We start from the raw sequence: 13,477 nt of genomic DNA on the forward strand, positions 1-13,477 counted from the left end.
ATTTCGGGTTAGGTTATCTGGAATGGTTGTAGACCTTCTCTAATGTATTATAATATTTTACAGAAGAGGGAGATTATTTGTGCGTTGCACACGTAGGCGTGATCAATGCTTTATTTATTTTTTAACTTCTTTAACTTGACTTGTGACTAAAACCACTTCATCTTCATGTGAGTACTGCACATGTATCCAATTTAGAAGTAACTATGTTTTTTATTTTATTTTAATATATTGATATGTTTTAAGAATATTTACATAACAGCATGCATGTGGGTTTTGCTAGGAATGAGCTAGCAGACTATGCTCCTCTCCATAGTGAAGGAAGTTTGAAGTTCATCAGAAACTTCCTACATCATGGAGTGCAGTCTAGTTTAGTCCGCTAGAAATTAGCTTGGTAGCTAGCTAATTTAGTTGTCTGATTAATCGGGCTGTAATAGACAATTACTTGGTATAGTATATAGCTAACTAGTTAGCAAAATTACAGCCTCAAACGAATGCCTACAAAATAGTGTGAATGTTATTTACAAGCCAGAATGTTGAAAATAATTACATTAACTTGCTATACCGGTTTTCTGTGCGGTTTGTCAAAACTATTGTTTACCCGACATTTTACTGAGCTGGTAGTTGGTTCGTTTCAGCATCGAGATAAAGTTCGTTTTATGTGGGATATTAGGTTCTCTCGTCTAACTATTTAACCAAGCATGCCATGAAATGTGTGTATTCCGAATCTAAAAAAAATGTTAAGATTGAAATTCGAATTAAAAAATTAAACAATGAAAACTTCACACACTAAAAAGCATGTAAATATTCTCCATTCACCCCGATTCAGAATGGCCCATGTAAAATGACCTAGGTGCCAAAGCGAACCATATAGAGGACACAGTATAAATCATAATACCCATAAAACCTTGCAGTCAAAAGGGAAATGGTTCCAATCGTTTTTCTGCCTTTAATTTTTCCCATAGGGGATTTGAGAAACACTTAAAATAAGGGCTGTGTTTTGTGTAGGCTTACCCAGGCGTGACGTTTTGATAACTGTTTAAATCTCTCTCCGACAAGTTTACTTTTATCAATATAACGGATTTGTAGTCTTGCAATAAGTCTACTTTGACTTTAACTAGCATTTTTTAATCTGAAAGTAAATAGATCCGAATACATTAATAGCCACCTTGTCCGTGAGAGGTTTGCATGTTTATCAAAACGTCATGCCAGGTTAAGCCTACATGAAACACAGACCTTATTTTAAGGGATTCTAAAATGAATGGTGGAAAAAAGATTGGTACTATTTCCGCAGACAACAGGTAGAGTACGTTTTTAAATGTAATTGTATTTAACATTCTGGCTTGTAAGGAACATTTACAATTGTTTTTCAGGCATTTGTTTCAGGTTATATATACCAATTACCTGTGTATTACTGCCTGATTAATCAGATTAGTTAGCTAGCTGCTTCAGCCAATGCTGCTAGCAACTTTATTGTGTTGGACAATAAAAGTTGGTAAAACTGGCCTGCGATGAAGTTTATGTATAATAAACTTAATGCATGCCTTATAACTATCAGCATTGTACAAAGCTCTATTAATTATGAACTCTTGCATGTAATATTTTTTTTTCTGGATTTGGGCATACAAACTAAATCCTCCATCCATTTCCCTGAGAACAGTACTGGAAAGATGAGCAGCCCTCCCAAACCGACAACCATACCTCACATTGTAAAAGAGGAGGTAGATATGATACAATATCATGCACATTGTGTGGCGTAAATGTCAATATTACAAGAGTCTCTTGGTTTAGCAATATCACATTACTCAACGGTATTCTCTTCAGGTCATTGCATCTGGGAAATGGTTGAAACTTGAGAAGACCACCTATGTGGACCCTGTTGGAAACACAAGGTTTGGAACAGCTCAATGAGTTCCATAAGCGACTTTTGATAAACACTTTTTTCCCTTCTCCATTTTACAATAATTTTTTTATTTCAATAGAACTTGGGAGACTACGAAAAGGACAACCAGACAGGCCAATGCAGCAGATGGTGTGTGTACATACATTTCATACTGATGGATAAGCAGTGACATTATAGAAATTGATTCCTGAGTTATATTCCAGGTGTGGGGATCATCGCCCTCTTGAAGAGGACCCTCCACAAAGACTGCGTTGTCATGGTGAAGCAGTTCCGTCCACCAATGGGGTGCTGTACCCTAGAGTTCCCTGCAGGTGACATGGGTTTACGGTCACATCTCGAGACTCTGTTCAGACACAGTGTATGTATGCCTGTCATTGCTGTATTTTTCCTGCTGTGTTCTGATATCCATGTTTGCTGTCTGTGTGTGTTTTTGCTGTTGCTCAGGTCTGATTGACGAGGGTGAGAGTGCAGAGATTGCTGCTCTGCGAGAGCTGAAGGAGGAGACTGGTTACAAGGGGGAGGTGGTAGGAGTCACCCCAGGTAAGGTCTTATGAACACACACACACACTCTCAAAACACAGGGCAGATTATGTCCATGTACCAGTTCCATCAGCGAAGACAAATTCAATATGCCTGTGATCTTCTGAGTGGCCAGTTTTACCATTGGGAATGTGAGAGTGCAGTATGATGTCAGTGACTAGTGGGGCAGTAACACACAAGCAGATTACAAGTTTGAACTCCCCTTCATCCCCCCTTTCCTCTCCTCCTGACCTCACAGTGACCTGCTTGGACCCTGGCCTCTCTAACTGCACCACACAGATCGTCATGGTTAACATCAATGGAGACGACCTTGAAAACACCAACCCCACACAACAGCTGGGTAAGTTAGGGGTCACACTCTTGGAATGTTATGAATCTAGAACATGTTTTTTTTATTGTCAAGCTGACATGTATTGTACATGTTTTTCCTGAACTTGTTCTTATTTCTCTGCTTTCCTCTCTCTTTTACTCGTTTCCAGGTGATGGAGGTAAATATTATTTTCTTTATCACATTTTGTTATTTCACTATTAGAATAACATTGAACTAAATCTTATTATGGCATCTGTTTTACTTCCAGAATTTGTTGAAGTTCTTCTTCTACCTCTTGATGAATTCCAGAGGGAAATTGATGGTGAGGAACAATTTGAAGTTTCTTCTTCACAATAACACAATTTTTAAGTCATAATGGAATCCAATTTGAGACAGAAAAGCATATTATTACTGTTGTTATATTCTGCTAGTGATTAGCTGAAGAGATCATATTTGCATGATCCCCCCCTCCTCATACAGACCTGATGAAGAAGGAGAAGATTGTGGTGGACTCTAAGGTTTACATCTACGGCATGGGGATGTCCCAGGCCTTCTTTAAACCCAATGAACTCCGAGTGCTCAAACAGTGAGAGAAGGATGGGGAGAGAAAGTAAAGTGGAGAGAGTAGACTAGATGGATGGGAATAGAGGGAGAGGGTATTAGGCTGCCGACTCCTTTTTTTTGTAGTCTCTCTGTTACACTACGAATATGGACTAAGCCAGGGACGAAACTGTGGCCATTTTGTGGCTTTAAGCTGTCATCTTGGGGATCAGGCCATGAGATTTATGGAGTGTTACCCTACAGCTTGTATTATCCAAGACCCACCGCCTTTATCAGTATCCTCTCTTTATATTGAGGTATGCGCCATACGTCCATGCACCTTTACCTGTGTGGATATTCATAATTAGATACCATATTTGTGGTTAATGTGATATTACAAGCTGTCTGATAATACAAATTCTTACACTGATTGGAATAGAATTTCTAAATGATAACTGATTACATACTGGAACATTCCCAACTTTCACTAACTCGACTGACTGAGCTTCACTGTAAAATAACTTTTAAAAGGTACTGTTATAATAATGTGCCTTGAAAGATGTTACTCGCAACGGCAATACTTTTGTGCATGTCGGTGCATTTATGTTGACACCCATTAGTTCACACCAATGCTCTGTTAGACCAAGGTACAGGTGTAGATGTCTCCTTACTGGTATAAAGCTGACATGCAGCTGATCCTCACATTTTATTGAGCAATTAACAGTAATTGAATTAACTTGATGTCAATAAACATGTTATTCTTAAAGCAACATGTGGGCCTACTTTTCTTTTGACTCTTTTGCTATTCTCCTACTGACAAATAGGTGGCGCTGTACAAGCAAAAACACGTTGAACTTGATCCTAAGTAAATTCACCAAAGAAGAAGTAGCCAATAAACGCTTAGCTAGCTGTGTTATCAACAACAATGAATGCTAGACATCATATCGGTAATATGCAATAGTATTTAAAAAGGTGAATGTCTTCCAGCTAAATCCACAAGTGAAATTACGGGCTAGAGTTGTTTGGGTGCTCACGCTAGCATGTAGCATATACGCTAACATTTAGAGAACTTTATTTCTTTCGAAAAAGCAGGAAACGAATGATTGGACATGAGCAGGTTTTTTTTATTATTTTTTTTATTATGAACACCACAAATACAGAAATATACAAACAAGAGTACATAAACCTTACAGACAGGTGTATTACATATCAAGATTAATTTTCAATTTGTTAAATACTTTTTATGGTGCCTATTGCTTTTTTGTTTTTACAGATAACATTTCAGTTCTATTTTGAAATTCTATCTTAAATAATGTGAAAAGGGGTTTGTTCTCTGCCCACTTCATTTTATGGATAAAGAATCTACCGTGAAAGATAAACAAATTAACAATGGAAGTTAAATCAGGGTCCATATCATTTGGATCAAAATAAAACATAATATCAGAGTCTATCAAATTAACATTAATAGTCGTTTATTTTCAAATAGAATCTAACTCACTCCAAAATCTTCTGACATAAGAACAGTCCCCAAATAAATGGTCAAGAGTTTATGGGTCACAACCACAAAATACACATTTGTTAACAATAGCTATTTTAAATCTGTGTATAATAAAGGTCTTTACAGGGTAGATTCTATGAATGAGTTTATGATACTTATTTCACCTTATTAGATATACAATATTTACCAGACAACAACGAAACTTTGTTCCAGTTCACTTGTCCTAGGGCTGCATTCCAGTACATTTTAGCAGAGGGAATAGTAACACATTGACAGTTTCCTTATATACATGTTATTACATTTATAGTTTAAAATGTCAATTCCTTCTAATTGTATTGAGGCTACAAAATCCTCAACAGTTGTACTTTGAGTATTGTTATATTCTCATAAAAGAAGAATAGCACCTTTAGGGACAGCTCTAACAACAATTTGATTCTCAGGAGTGAATGTAACATTGTGTGTTCTCATAAATTCTGGAAAATCATATAGTTGATATAATTATTCAATAATTGTTTAACCCAAATAATGTTGTCAAACCAGTCCTGGAAAATTAAAGACTTGTTTTTGTATTTTTGGACATCAGCAGGTGTTCTTGAAACAACATGATGGAGTCGTCCACTATTGCCATGGCCATTGCTAGCTAGCCAACTACTGTAACTTGCTAATCCATGTCACCCATCTGTAAACTTAACTGTACGTTAATCGGTACGCATTCACCTCAGTACTGACCCAAAACACAGGGCTGGTGTCATGAAGTTGTGTGTGAGAGTGTAGCATTGATGTAGAGATGTACTCACGGCCCTGGTGATGTTTCAGAAAAAGCCAAGCGAAGGCACCTGAGCTTAGATGAGTTTCGTGAAATTAGTAGGAGGCCAGGGGGCAGCCAACACCTCACACAGCCCCACTCTGTCACTCGCAGGCACAGCAACTCAGACCCCAACCTGGGGGTTGTACCCCAGAACACCCACAAAGAGAAAGAGAGGTACTGTACATTTGTGTATTTGAGTTTTTTTTACTCTTGAGACCTGAAGTGATGTAACATTTTGTACACATATCATTTACCTTGTCATCCCCTCCCTTTGCTCCCTCTTCTCTCTTCCCTGGTTCTCGGATGCGAGTGATGACCAGCAGCAGGGGAACACTCAGTTTTCCCCTGTGATCGGTGTGGTCAGAGTGTTCAGTCCTCAGAAAGCAGCCCTGTCCCAGGGCTCAGGTTCCATAACACCGAGGGACTCAATGGAGAGCTCCTCCCCTAAATGGAGACTGAGGAGGCACTAGCCACCCCTATGAAGGAGGAACCTGAGGATGAGAAGGTGGACTATCTGGAGGGGCTGACAACGGACATGTTTGGGGACGACAAGGAGTTTGAGCGCTGTTGGTCAGATCCAGACCTAGCCTTTATGAATCACCATGAGGAGGCGGAGGCCCTGCCTGACGCCCTTTATTGCTGCCTCTTGGGAAGCAGCAGAGGCCTGTCCCATCCCCAGGGTTTCGTGGACGTCCTCCCAGAGGTAGTGCTGATGCTGGTTTTGAGCCTCCTGCCTGCTGAGGACCTCTACTGTAATGTCAGCCTGGTCTGCCAACGCTGGAGGAACGTTATCACCCAGTCACTGGTGAGAGCCTGGGACAGGTGGAGGACGTTAGGGTTAAAGTTATCAAGATAAGCTAGTGTAAACATTTGAATAGATGTGCTGTATACATTATTTTGGGTTCGGTTGTGTCTTTGGGCCCTGGAAGAAGCTGTATTACCACTACACGAAGAAGGAGATCGACGCCGTGAAGGAGATCAACGCCATCCTGGAAAACCATAGAATCATAAAGAACGACCAGGAGAGCATCCTCCATATGGTTGAGTAAGGACTCTTTACTGTAAACTGTTCCTTTGGGCCATTTCTGTTCATTTCTGATCTATTCTCTGTGTGTGTGTTTTTTATTTTTATTTTCCAGGTTCATGGCCCAGTATAATCCCAGTCAGAGGGTGAAGCCTGGGGCAGTGTTACAGAGTGTGAGGACACATCGTCTGTTCCCTCAGGCTGATGCCTGCATTACACAGACTCCCCAAAAATGGAGGGTATCGAGGGGGTATGTAGCCCCACACATACTCTGTGATGGCGCTCCCTTCAGCCATCACAGAGTACCTCAGCGCCATGGCAACCATGCTGCTCGCCGTGAGGAGGAATGACATCAACATCAGCAACAGGTAAAGATGGAAGTTATATAGAGATGGAAAGATGGACATGTACAAACAGATGGATAGACAGGCGGACATTAACGGTCTCTCTCCACCTCTGTTCTCCTTCCTCCATTCCAGGTTGCACTACATCTTCTACGTCCTTCACCTGATGGAGAACGCCCTGCCCACAGCAATAACCAATCAGAGTGGGTGAGGACTGATATCTTTCTGGAAGGAAGTATTTTGAATGAATCAGTCATAACCCGTGTCTCATGCCCAGTCCTCTTTCTCTCAGGAGAGTCCAGGTTCAGGTGACCCACAAACAGCAGATCCTCAACCACGACATCCATAGAGACCACGTACCGCCAGACCGCTACTACCAACATCATGTCACAGCTGTGTTTTTACAGAAAACAAGTTAGATATAGGGTTGGTACTTTTGCTAGCATTCTCTGAATTGTCGCTAGAGGGCACCCTCTCCCTGTCAGTTCAGCTCAGTTTGTGATTCATCAGTTCAGGATGAGGATACTCTTTCTATATCGTGACAATTGTCAAATCAAACTTTGTCACATGCGCCGAATACAACAAGTGTAGACTTTACCATGAAATGCTTAGTTACAAGCCCTTAACCAATGCATAGGTAACAAACAAACAGTGAGTAGCAGCAGTGTACAAGGGGGGGTGTCAATGTAAATTGTCCGGTGGCGATTTTTATGAATTGTTCATTAGTCTAATGGCTTGGGGGTAGAAGTTGTTGAGGAGCCTTTTGGTCCTATACTTGGTGCTCCAGTACCGCATGCTGTGCGGTAGCAGAGAAAACAGCCTATAACTTGGGTGACTGGAGTCTCTGACAACCGCCTATTATATAGGTCCTGTATGGCAGGAAGCTTGGCCCCAGTGATGTACTGGGCCGTTCGCACTACCCTCTGTAGCGCCTCGCGGTCAGATGCTGAGCAGTTGCAATACCAGGTGGTGATGCAACTGGTCAGGATGCTCTCGATAGTAGAACCTAGAGGATCTGGGGACCCATGCCAAATATTTTCAGTCTCCTGAGGGGGAAAAGGTTTTGTCATGCCCTCTTCACGACTGTCTTGGTATGTTTGGACCATGATAGTTTGTTGGTGATGTAGACACCAAGGAACTTGAGACTCTCGACCCTGTTCGGCCCGCCTTTTCCTGTAGTCCACGATCAGCTCCTTTGTAGAGTAGTTCAAGTGGATACACACACACGAATGGTCCACCCCATTTCACAAAAAGGCCACATTGTGAGCTGTTGATTGTGCCCTATGTGTGAATGTTCCTTCTGTGAAGTAGTATAGGGTTTAAATTTTGTTGCTGTGTTCTAGTCACAGGGAAGACCACCACCCTAATTTGGTACGCTCAACAGAGGCCACACCTCCACATGGCCTTCAACAAGTCTGTGGCCACCCAGGCCCAGCGCCACCCAGGCCCAGTCTGTGGCCACCCAGACCCAGTTTCCCCAGCAACGTGGACTGCAGGACGGTCAACTCCATGGATTTCGGGTCTGCTTGTCTGTCGGTCTAGACCAGTTTCTGTCCATATGTCTAGAACAGTTTTGCTCCATATGTCTGGTTGTCGTCAGTCTTTCAGTAAAGCCATTCAATCAGTCATCCAGTTGGTCATGTTCAGGTCCCTTTCCCCTCTCTCCCAGTTACCAGGAGTTGAAGACGTTGTCTAGTAACATGAAGCCCTTCTCTGTGGCCTGAGTGCTGCCTAAGGGCAGCGGGGCTTCGTCAACGTCAAGGTGGTCACCCTGACCCTCAATGCCTACATGGCCTCGGCCGACACACACATTACCCCCAACCACGTCCCAAACACACATGGCACAGTGACCGTGCCCGACCACAATGCAAAAAGGGTAAGTGTTATACCCAAATCCTTTAGCATAGTTCCTTTTACATCCCTGATTTACCCCTACCAGCTAACCACTAGCAGCCTTGAAACACATCACATATACGCAGCTCAGCACATCAGTATTTATCCTACTGTTGAACAAAATCAATATACATCTTTACCATCACAATAGATATTGAACGTCTATATGTAACCGATGTGAAAGGGCTAGCAAGTTAGCGGGGTGCGCGCTAATAGCGTTTCAATCGGTGAATAAATAATTATCTGATATTATTCTGACATTTCACGTTCTTAAAATAAAGTAGTGATCCTAACTGAACTAAGACAGGGAATTTTTACTATAATTAAATGTCAGGAATTGTGACAGTTTAAATGTATTTGGCTAAGGTGTATGTAAACTTCCGACTTCAACTGTATAATGGCTACCATGATATCCTGCAGGTTATGTCGGCAAATAATGTTCGGGCAGTTCAGTAAAAATTGAGCCATACCTTGAAATAAACAATTACAATAATCCGATTGGTATTTGACAATTTATTTTCTGTAAAACGTAGAGTATCATGTTGATGGAGTTGTTGTAACTTGCTTGATAACGTTAGCGAGCTTTTTCCATCCCCAAACACCATGCTAGACACTGAGCTGGCAAACATCGTTTTTTTTATCACTCTTCCACTATTGGTAGCAATCGTTTAGGGGTAAATTGAGTCCCGCATTATGACAGAAGCGCCAGGTGTTCGTCTGGCCCAGTCTATCGTACTATCCTCACCAAGCGTTGTCTTACCATCTTCTCGCATTTCGACCAAACATGCATGCTGGGGTTGTGCCGCAAATCTCCCCCGACAGAATTCTGCCCCCCCCCCTTCTAATTTCCTTACTTTTGTGGCTAGAGTCAAATACTTTCTATAGAACAAACTAGACGTCAGGATAGACAACCAAAATGAATAATTAATGTATGTGTGTTATTAAACATAGAGGTACGGGCGACATGGACAGCCGCCCAGGTCGGGCTCTGAATGGGGGTTCGCCCAGGGTGCCATACAAGCTAGAACCGCCACATACACTTAAAACAAATAGCCAAACCGAAAACTACTAAGATCAGTGAAATGTAGGCTAAACTGAGTAATTCCATGAACTGTCATTGTGTCCTTATCATCCATTGTGCTCTGTGTACATACCTAGATTGCAGTGTTACTGTAATTCCAAAAGTGTACATTCAGATTTGATTTTATTTTGTATATTTTTTTTATTTAGGCTGCTGATTTTGAGATTTGGTCAGAAATTTCAACTAGCAAGCAAGTCGCAGCATTGAAGAACGCGAAGGGGGGGACAATTCTGCCGGGGAGATTTAAGGCACAACACCGGTAAACAGCGGTTGTAGTTCACTGCCGCCACCACCAGGCTGTTCCATTCTTGACATCAAAGATGCAATATATTGTTGGTATGAGTTTTTGATCAATGTAATTCAAATGGAGAAAATAGTGTGTGTATACATTTTTGCATAAAGACCGTTTTAGATGGAATATCATCATTCTACATTGTTAGATTTGTGGAAATATATAGTGCAACCTGCCCTTTAGTGTGTGTGTCCATCCACAGGCTGTGTGCAGGGTAAGGCTGTGGACTTGCTGTGTCCCCTGGGGTTGAGTCCTGGCCGGGGAAAGTTAGCAGTACTGTCTTGCTCTAACATCTCCGTGTTCGACCAAGCTGTCAGACTCACCGACACCAACCCCCGCTGTAGGCTGCACATCGTAGGGGTGAGTGTCCCCCCCCCCCACACACACAATGTGTTTGGGTCTTGTGTAAGACATTTATTTTCCACTCCAGGGGGTGAAGAATTTTGGGCTGAACAGAATCATGGGCATTTGGGTTCTGATGCAGCCAGAAAACAACCGCTCCTGAGGTGAGTAGCACACACACTGCCCCTTGCCTCAGTTCTGCAATTCTAATACAAGTAAATTAATACAAGTAAATTAATACAAGTAAATTAGAATGTTGTACCTATCTGTTTTTGGTAAGCCAGTATCCTGCAGTGGCTCTCTCAATGCTCATTGTTTTATTGTTAGGGTCTTTTGTGTCAATAGGTTTAGCTCTACAATGCAGTGTAACTAGCTCTCTCCCTTTTTAAACATGCTCCCTTCTCTCTCTGTTCTCTAGTCATCAAGGACAGATTCATCCGTAGGTTCACCCAGCAGAGTTATGCTAAAAAAACAGAGGACCGTGAGTTGGAGGGCAAACTCTCCATGGTGGAGAAATACAACAGCCACATCCCTGAGCTGGTGGAACGCCTCTACGGCTGCACAGAGAGAGAGGCCCAACACGCAGGTACACACACAGTTACATACTGTACACACACACACATAAACATACACACAAGTACAGTACATGCCACCACACACACACACAGAGTTATGAATTGCTGTATTTGTATTTCAGAGTCTGATCATTCTCATTTGTCTCAACTCTCCCCTGCTCTTTCTCAGATGTTATCCTGGGGACAGTCCATAAGTCAAAAGGTCTGGAGTTTGACATGGTGGTGATCACTGATGATTTTGCTAAGGTCCCCTGTCCCCAGACTTTCCAGCTGCTCAGGAGCTGTGTGTGTGTGCAATCATTAGGAAGTTGGGAAACCATATCCAAATACCAACTATGATCTAAGGCCAATGACTGTTTGCATTGGTCCACGGCCTACGCCCAATCAGAACATTGGTTGATGTATTACAGTCCAGATTATAGTACCAATGTTTGCTAGTGGCTGACTCCACTGTTTTCTCCCTCGTCCTCGGGGTGACATCCCAGACGATGAGTGGAACCTGCTGTATGTGGCAGTGACACAGGCCAAGAGCTCTCTGGTCATCACCAAGAACATCCTCACACTGGCTGGGGTGAGAGCACTGATCACTGGAGGCTGGTGAGTGGAGGACGGCTCATAATAATGTCTGGAATGGAGTGTAATGGAATGGTTTCAAACACCTGGAAACCATGTTTGATTCCATTCAGGCCATTTATTATGAGTCGTCCTCCCCTCAGCAGCCTCCACTGGCACGGAACCTCTCCACTACACTCCATCCCTCTTCACTTGTCTCTCTCTCTCTATTCTTCCACTCCACCCCCTCTACCCCTCCATCACTCTAACACACTCCTTCGCTATACTTAACTCCTATTCCCAGTCTCTTTCTTTCTTTTATGTGTGTTCTTTCTCAAACACCATCTCAGATCACAGAGAAATGTACAAGTTGTTCATTGAAGCAGGAAGTTGTGGTAATGTAATTCTGAGAAAGCCTCATTCCTCTTTGGGTGACATTTATGTGACGCAAATGAGCACGTCACTGTGCAAGTGAATGTGTTCCAATTTAATTTGTGTTCTGTGAAAGCCTCCTCCTATAGCCTGGTGGTCTAGTCTGTGTTGTTAGCCAACCCTCTGTGTGTATGGCTTGACAGTGATTGGAAAGTAGAAAACACTACAGCACGTACAGTATGGGACCAAGGCTCAAAAAGCTTCTCAGAGCAGGAGTGCTGATCTAGGGCCAGGTCCACCTGTCCATATCATTCTTTTCCGTGTGAGCTAAAATGCCAAACTGATCCTAGAACAGCACTCTTTGTGAGTCCGGGACCAGGCTAACTCCTCCCATGGTTAAGAAGAATCCTTGTGTCAGCTAAAGACTTGAAGAAATCTCTGGAACATGCTAACATCTCTGTTGATGAGTACGATACATAAAACACTAAACAAGAATGGGAGGACATGGTAGCTACTTTACAGAATCTCAAATATAAAATATATTTTGATTTGATTAACACTATGGATTTGATTAACACTATTTTATGATTCCATATGTGTTATTTCATAGTTTTGATGTCTTCACTATTATTCTACAATGTAGAAAATAGTAAAAAGAAAGAAACCCTGTAATGAGTAGGTGTGAACATTTTTGGCTGGTAATGTATAAACAAGGAATAAACTTATGTATAAACAAGGAAATGTAAGTTAAAACGTTTAAAAATAAATTGGTAACAATGCAGATGTCTTCTGTTTGGGAGTGACAGACAATTTAGTGATTAATACGAGGTGCAATGCTGTGTCTTATAATAACATCTAATTAATTTAATAACGTTTAATTCACAAAGTAAGGCCTTGGTTGTGTTTTGATAGATATCACCATAATCATGGACAGAAAGCAACAGTTGGGTTTCTATGGTCTTTGTAATGGATACAGTAAAACAATTGTTAGATCTGTATAGTAACCCAAGTTATACAGTTCATTTGGAAATGATTCACTTCACTTATTCCACATTTTTTTGATTTAGGTTACAGACTTATTCTAAAATGGATAAAACAAATCTTTTCCCCTCATCAATCTACACACAAAGGAAAAACAGGTTTATACATTTTTGCAAATGTATAAAAAAACAAAAATACCTTATTTACAGAAGTATTCAGACCCTTTGCTATGAGACTCGAAATTGAGCTTGGGTGCATCCTGTTTCCATTGATCATCCTTGAGCTGTTTCTACAACTTGATTGGAGTCCCCCTGTGGTACATTAAATTGATAGGACATGAATTGTAAAAGGAACACACCTGTCTACATAATGTCACACAGTTGACAGTGCATGTCAGAGCAAAAACCAAGCCATGAGGTCGAAGA

General features: G+C 41.6%; 1 protein-coding gene and 1 long non-coding RNA gene across 5 annotated transcripts; both read left to right on the top strand.

Moving 5' to 3' along the window:
• Positions 1-7: 7 nt before the first annotated feature.
• LOC110490345 (ADP-sugar pyrophosphatase) lies at positions 8-4,060 on the top strand. Of its 4 annotated transcripts, none has more exons than XM_036944673.1 (10): positions 8-167; positions 1,658-1,718; positions 1,822-1,889; positions 1,980-2,029; positions 2,104-2,211; positions 2,345-2,440; positions 2,679-2,780; positions 2,920-2,928; positions 3,019-3,072; positions 3,231-4,060. In XM_036944673.1, the coding sequence occupies exons 2-10, from the start codon at positions 1,668-1,670 to the stop codon at positions 3,338-3,340; spliced, it is 648 nt and encodes a 215-aa protein (XP_036800568.1). In that variant the 5' UTR covers positions 8-167; positions 1,658-1,667; the 3' UTR covers positions 3,341-4,060. The 4 variants fall into 4 exon arrangements, with proteins under 4 accessions (XP_036800568.1, XP_036800569.1, XP_036800570.1 ...); XM_036944674.1 differs by having other exon boundaries at positions 111-197; XM_036944675.1 differs by lacking the exon at positions 8-167 and adding an exon at positions 299-1,298 and having other exon boundaries at positions 3,182-3,447.
• A 5,897-nt stretch (positions 4,061-9,957) lies between these two features.
• On the top strand, positions 9,958-13,212 carry LOC118938815. Its single transcript, XR_005036131.1, has 4 exons — positions 9,958-10,590; positions 10,661-10,736; positions 10,991-11,158; positions 11,317-13,212. It is a non-coding gene; the product is annotated as an uncharacterized LOC118938815 (long non-coding RNA).
• The last annotated feature ends 265 nt before the right edge of the window (positions 13,213-13,477 follow it).

Source organism: Oncorhynchus mykiss, chromosome 15, assembly GCF_013265735.2.
Source record: "Oncorhynchus mykiss isolate Arlee chromosome 15, USDA_OmykA_1.1, whole genome shotgun sequence".
Taxonomy (NCBI): Eukaryota; Metazoa; Chordata; class Actinopteri; order Salmoniformes; family Salmonidae; genus Oncorhynchus; species Oncorhynchus mykiss.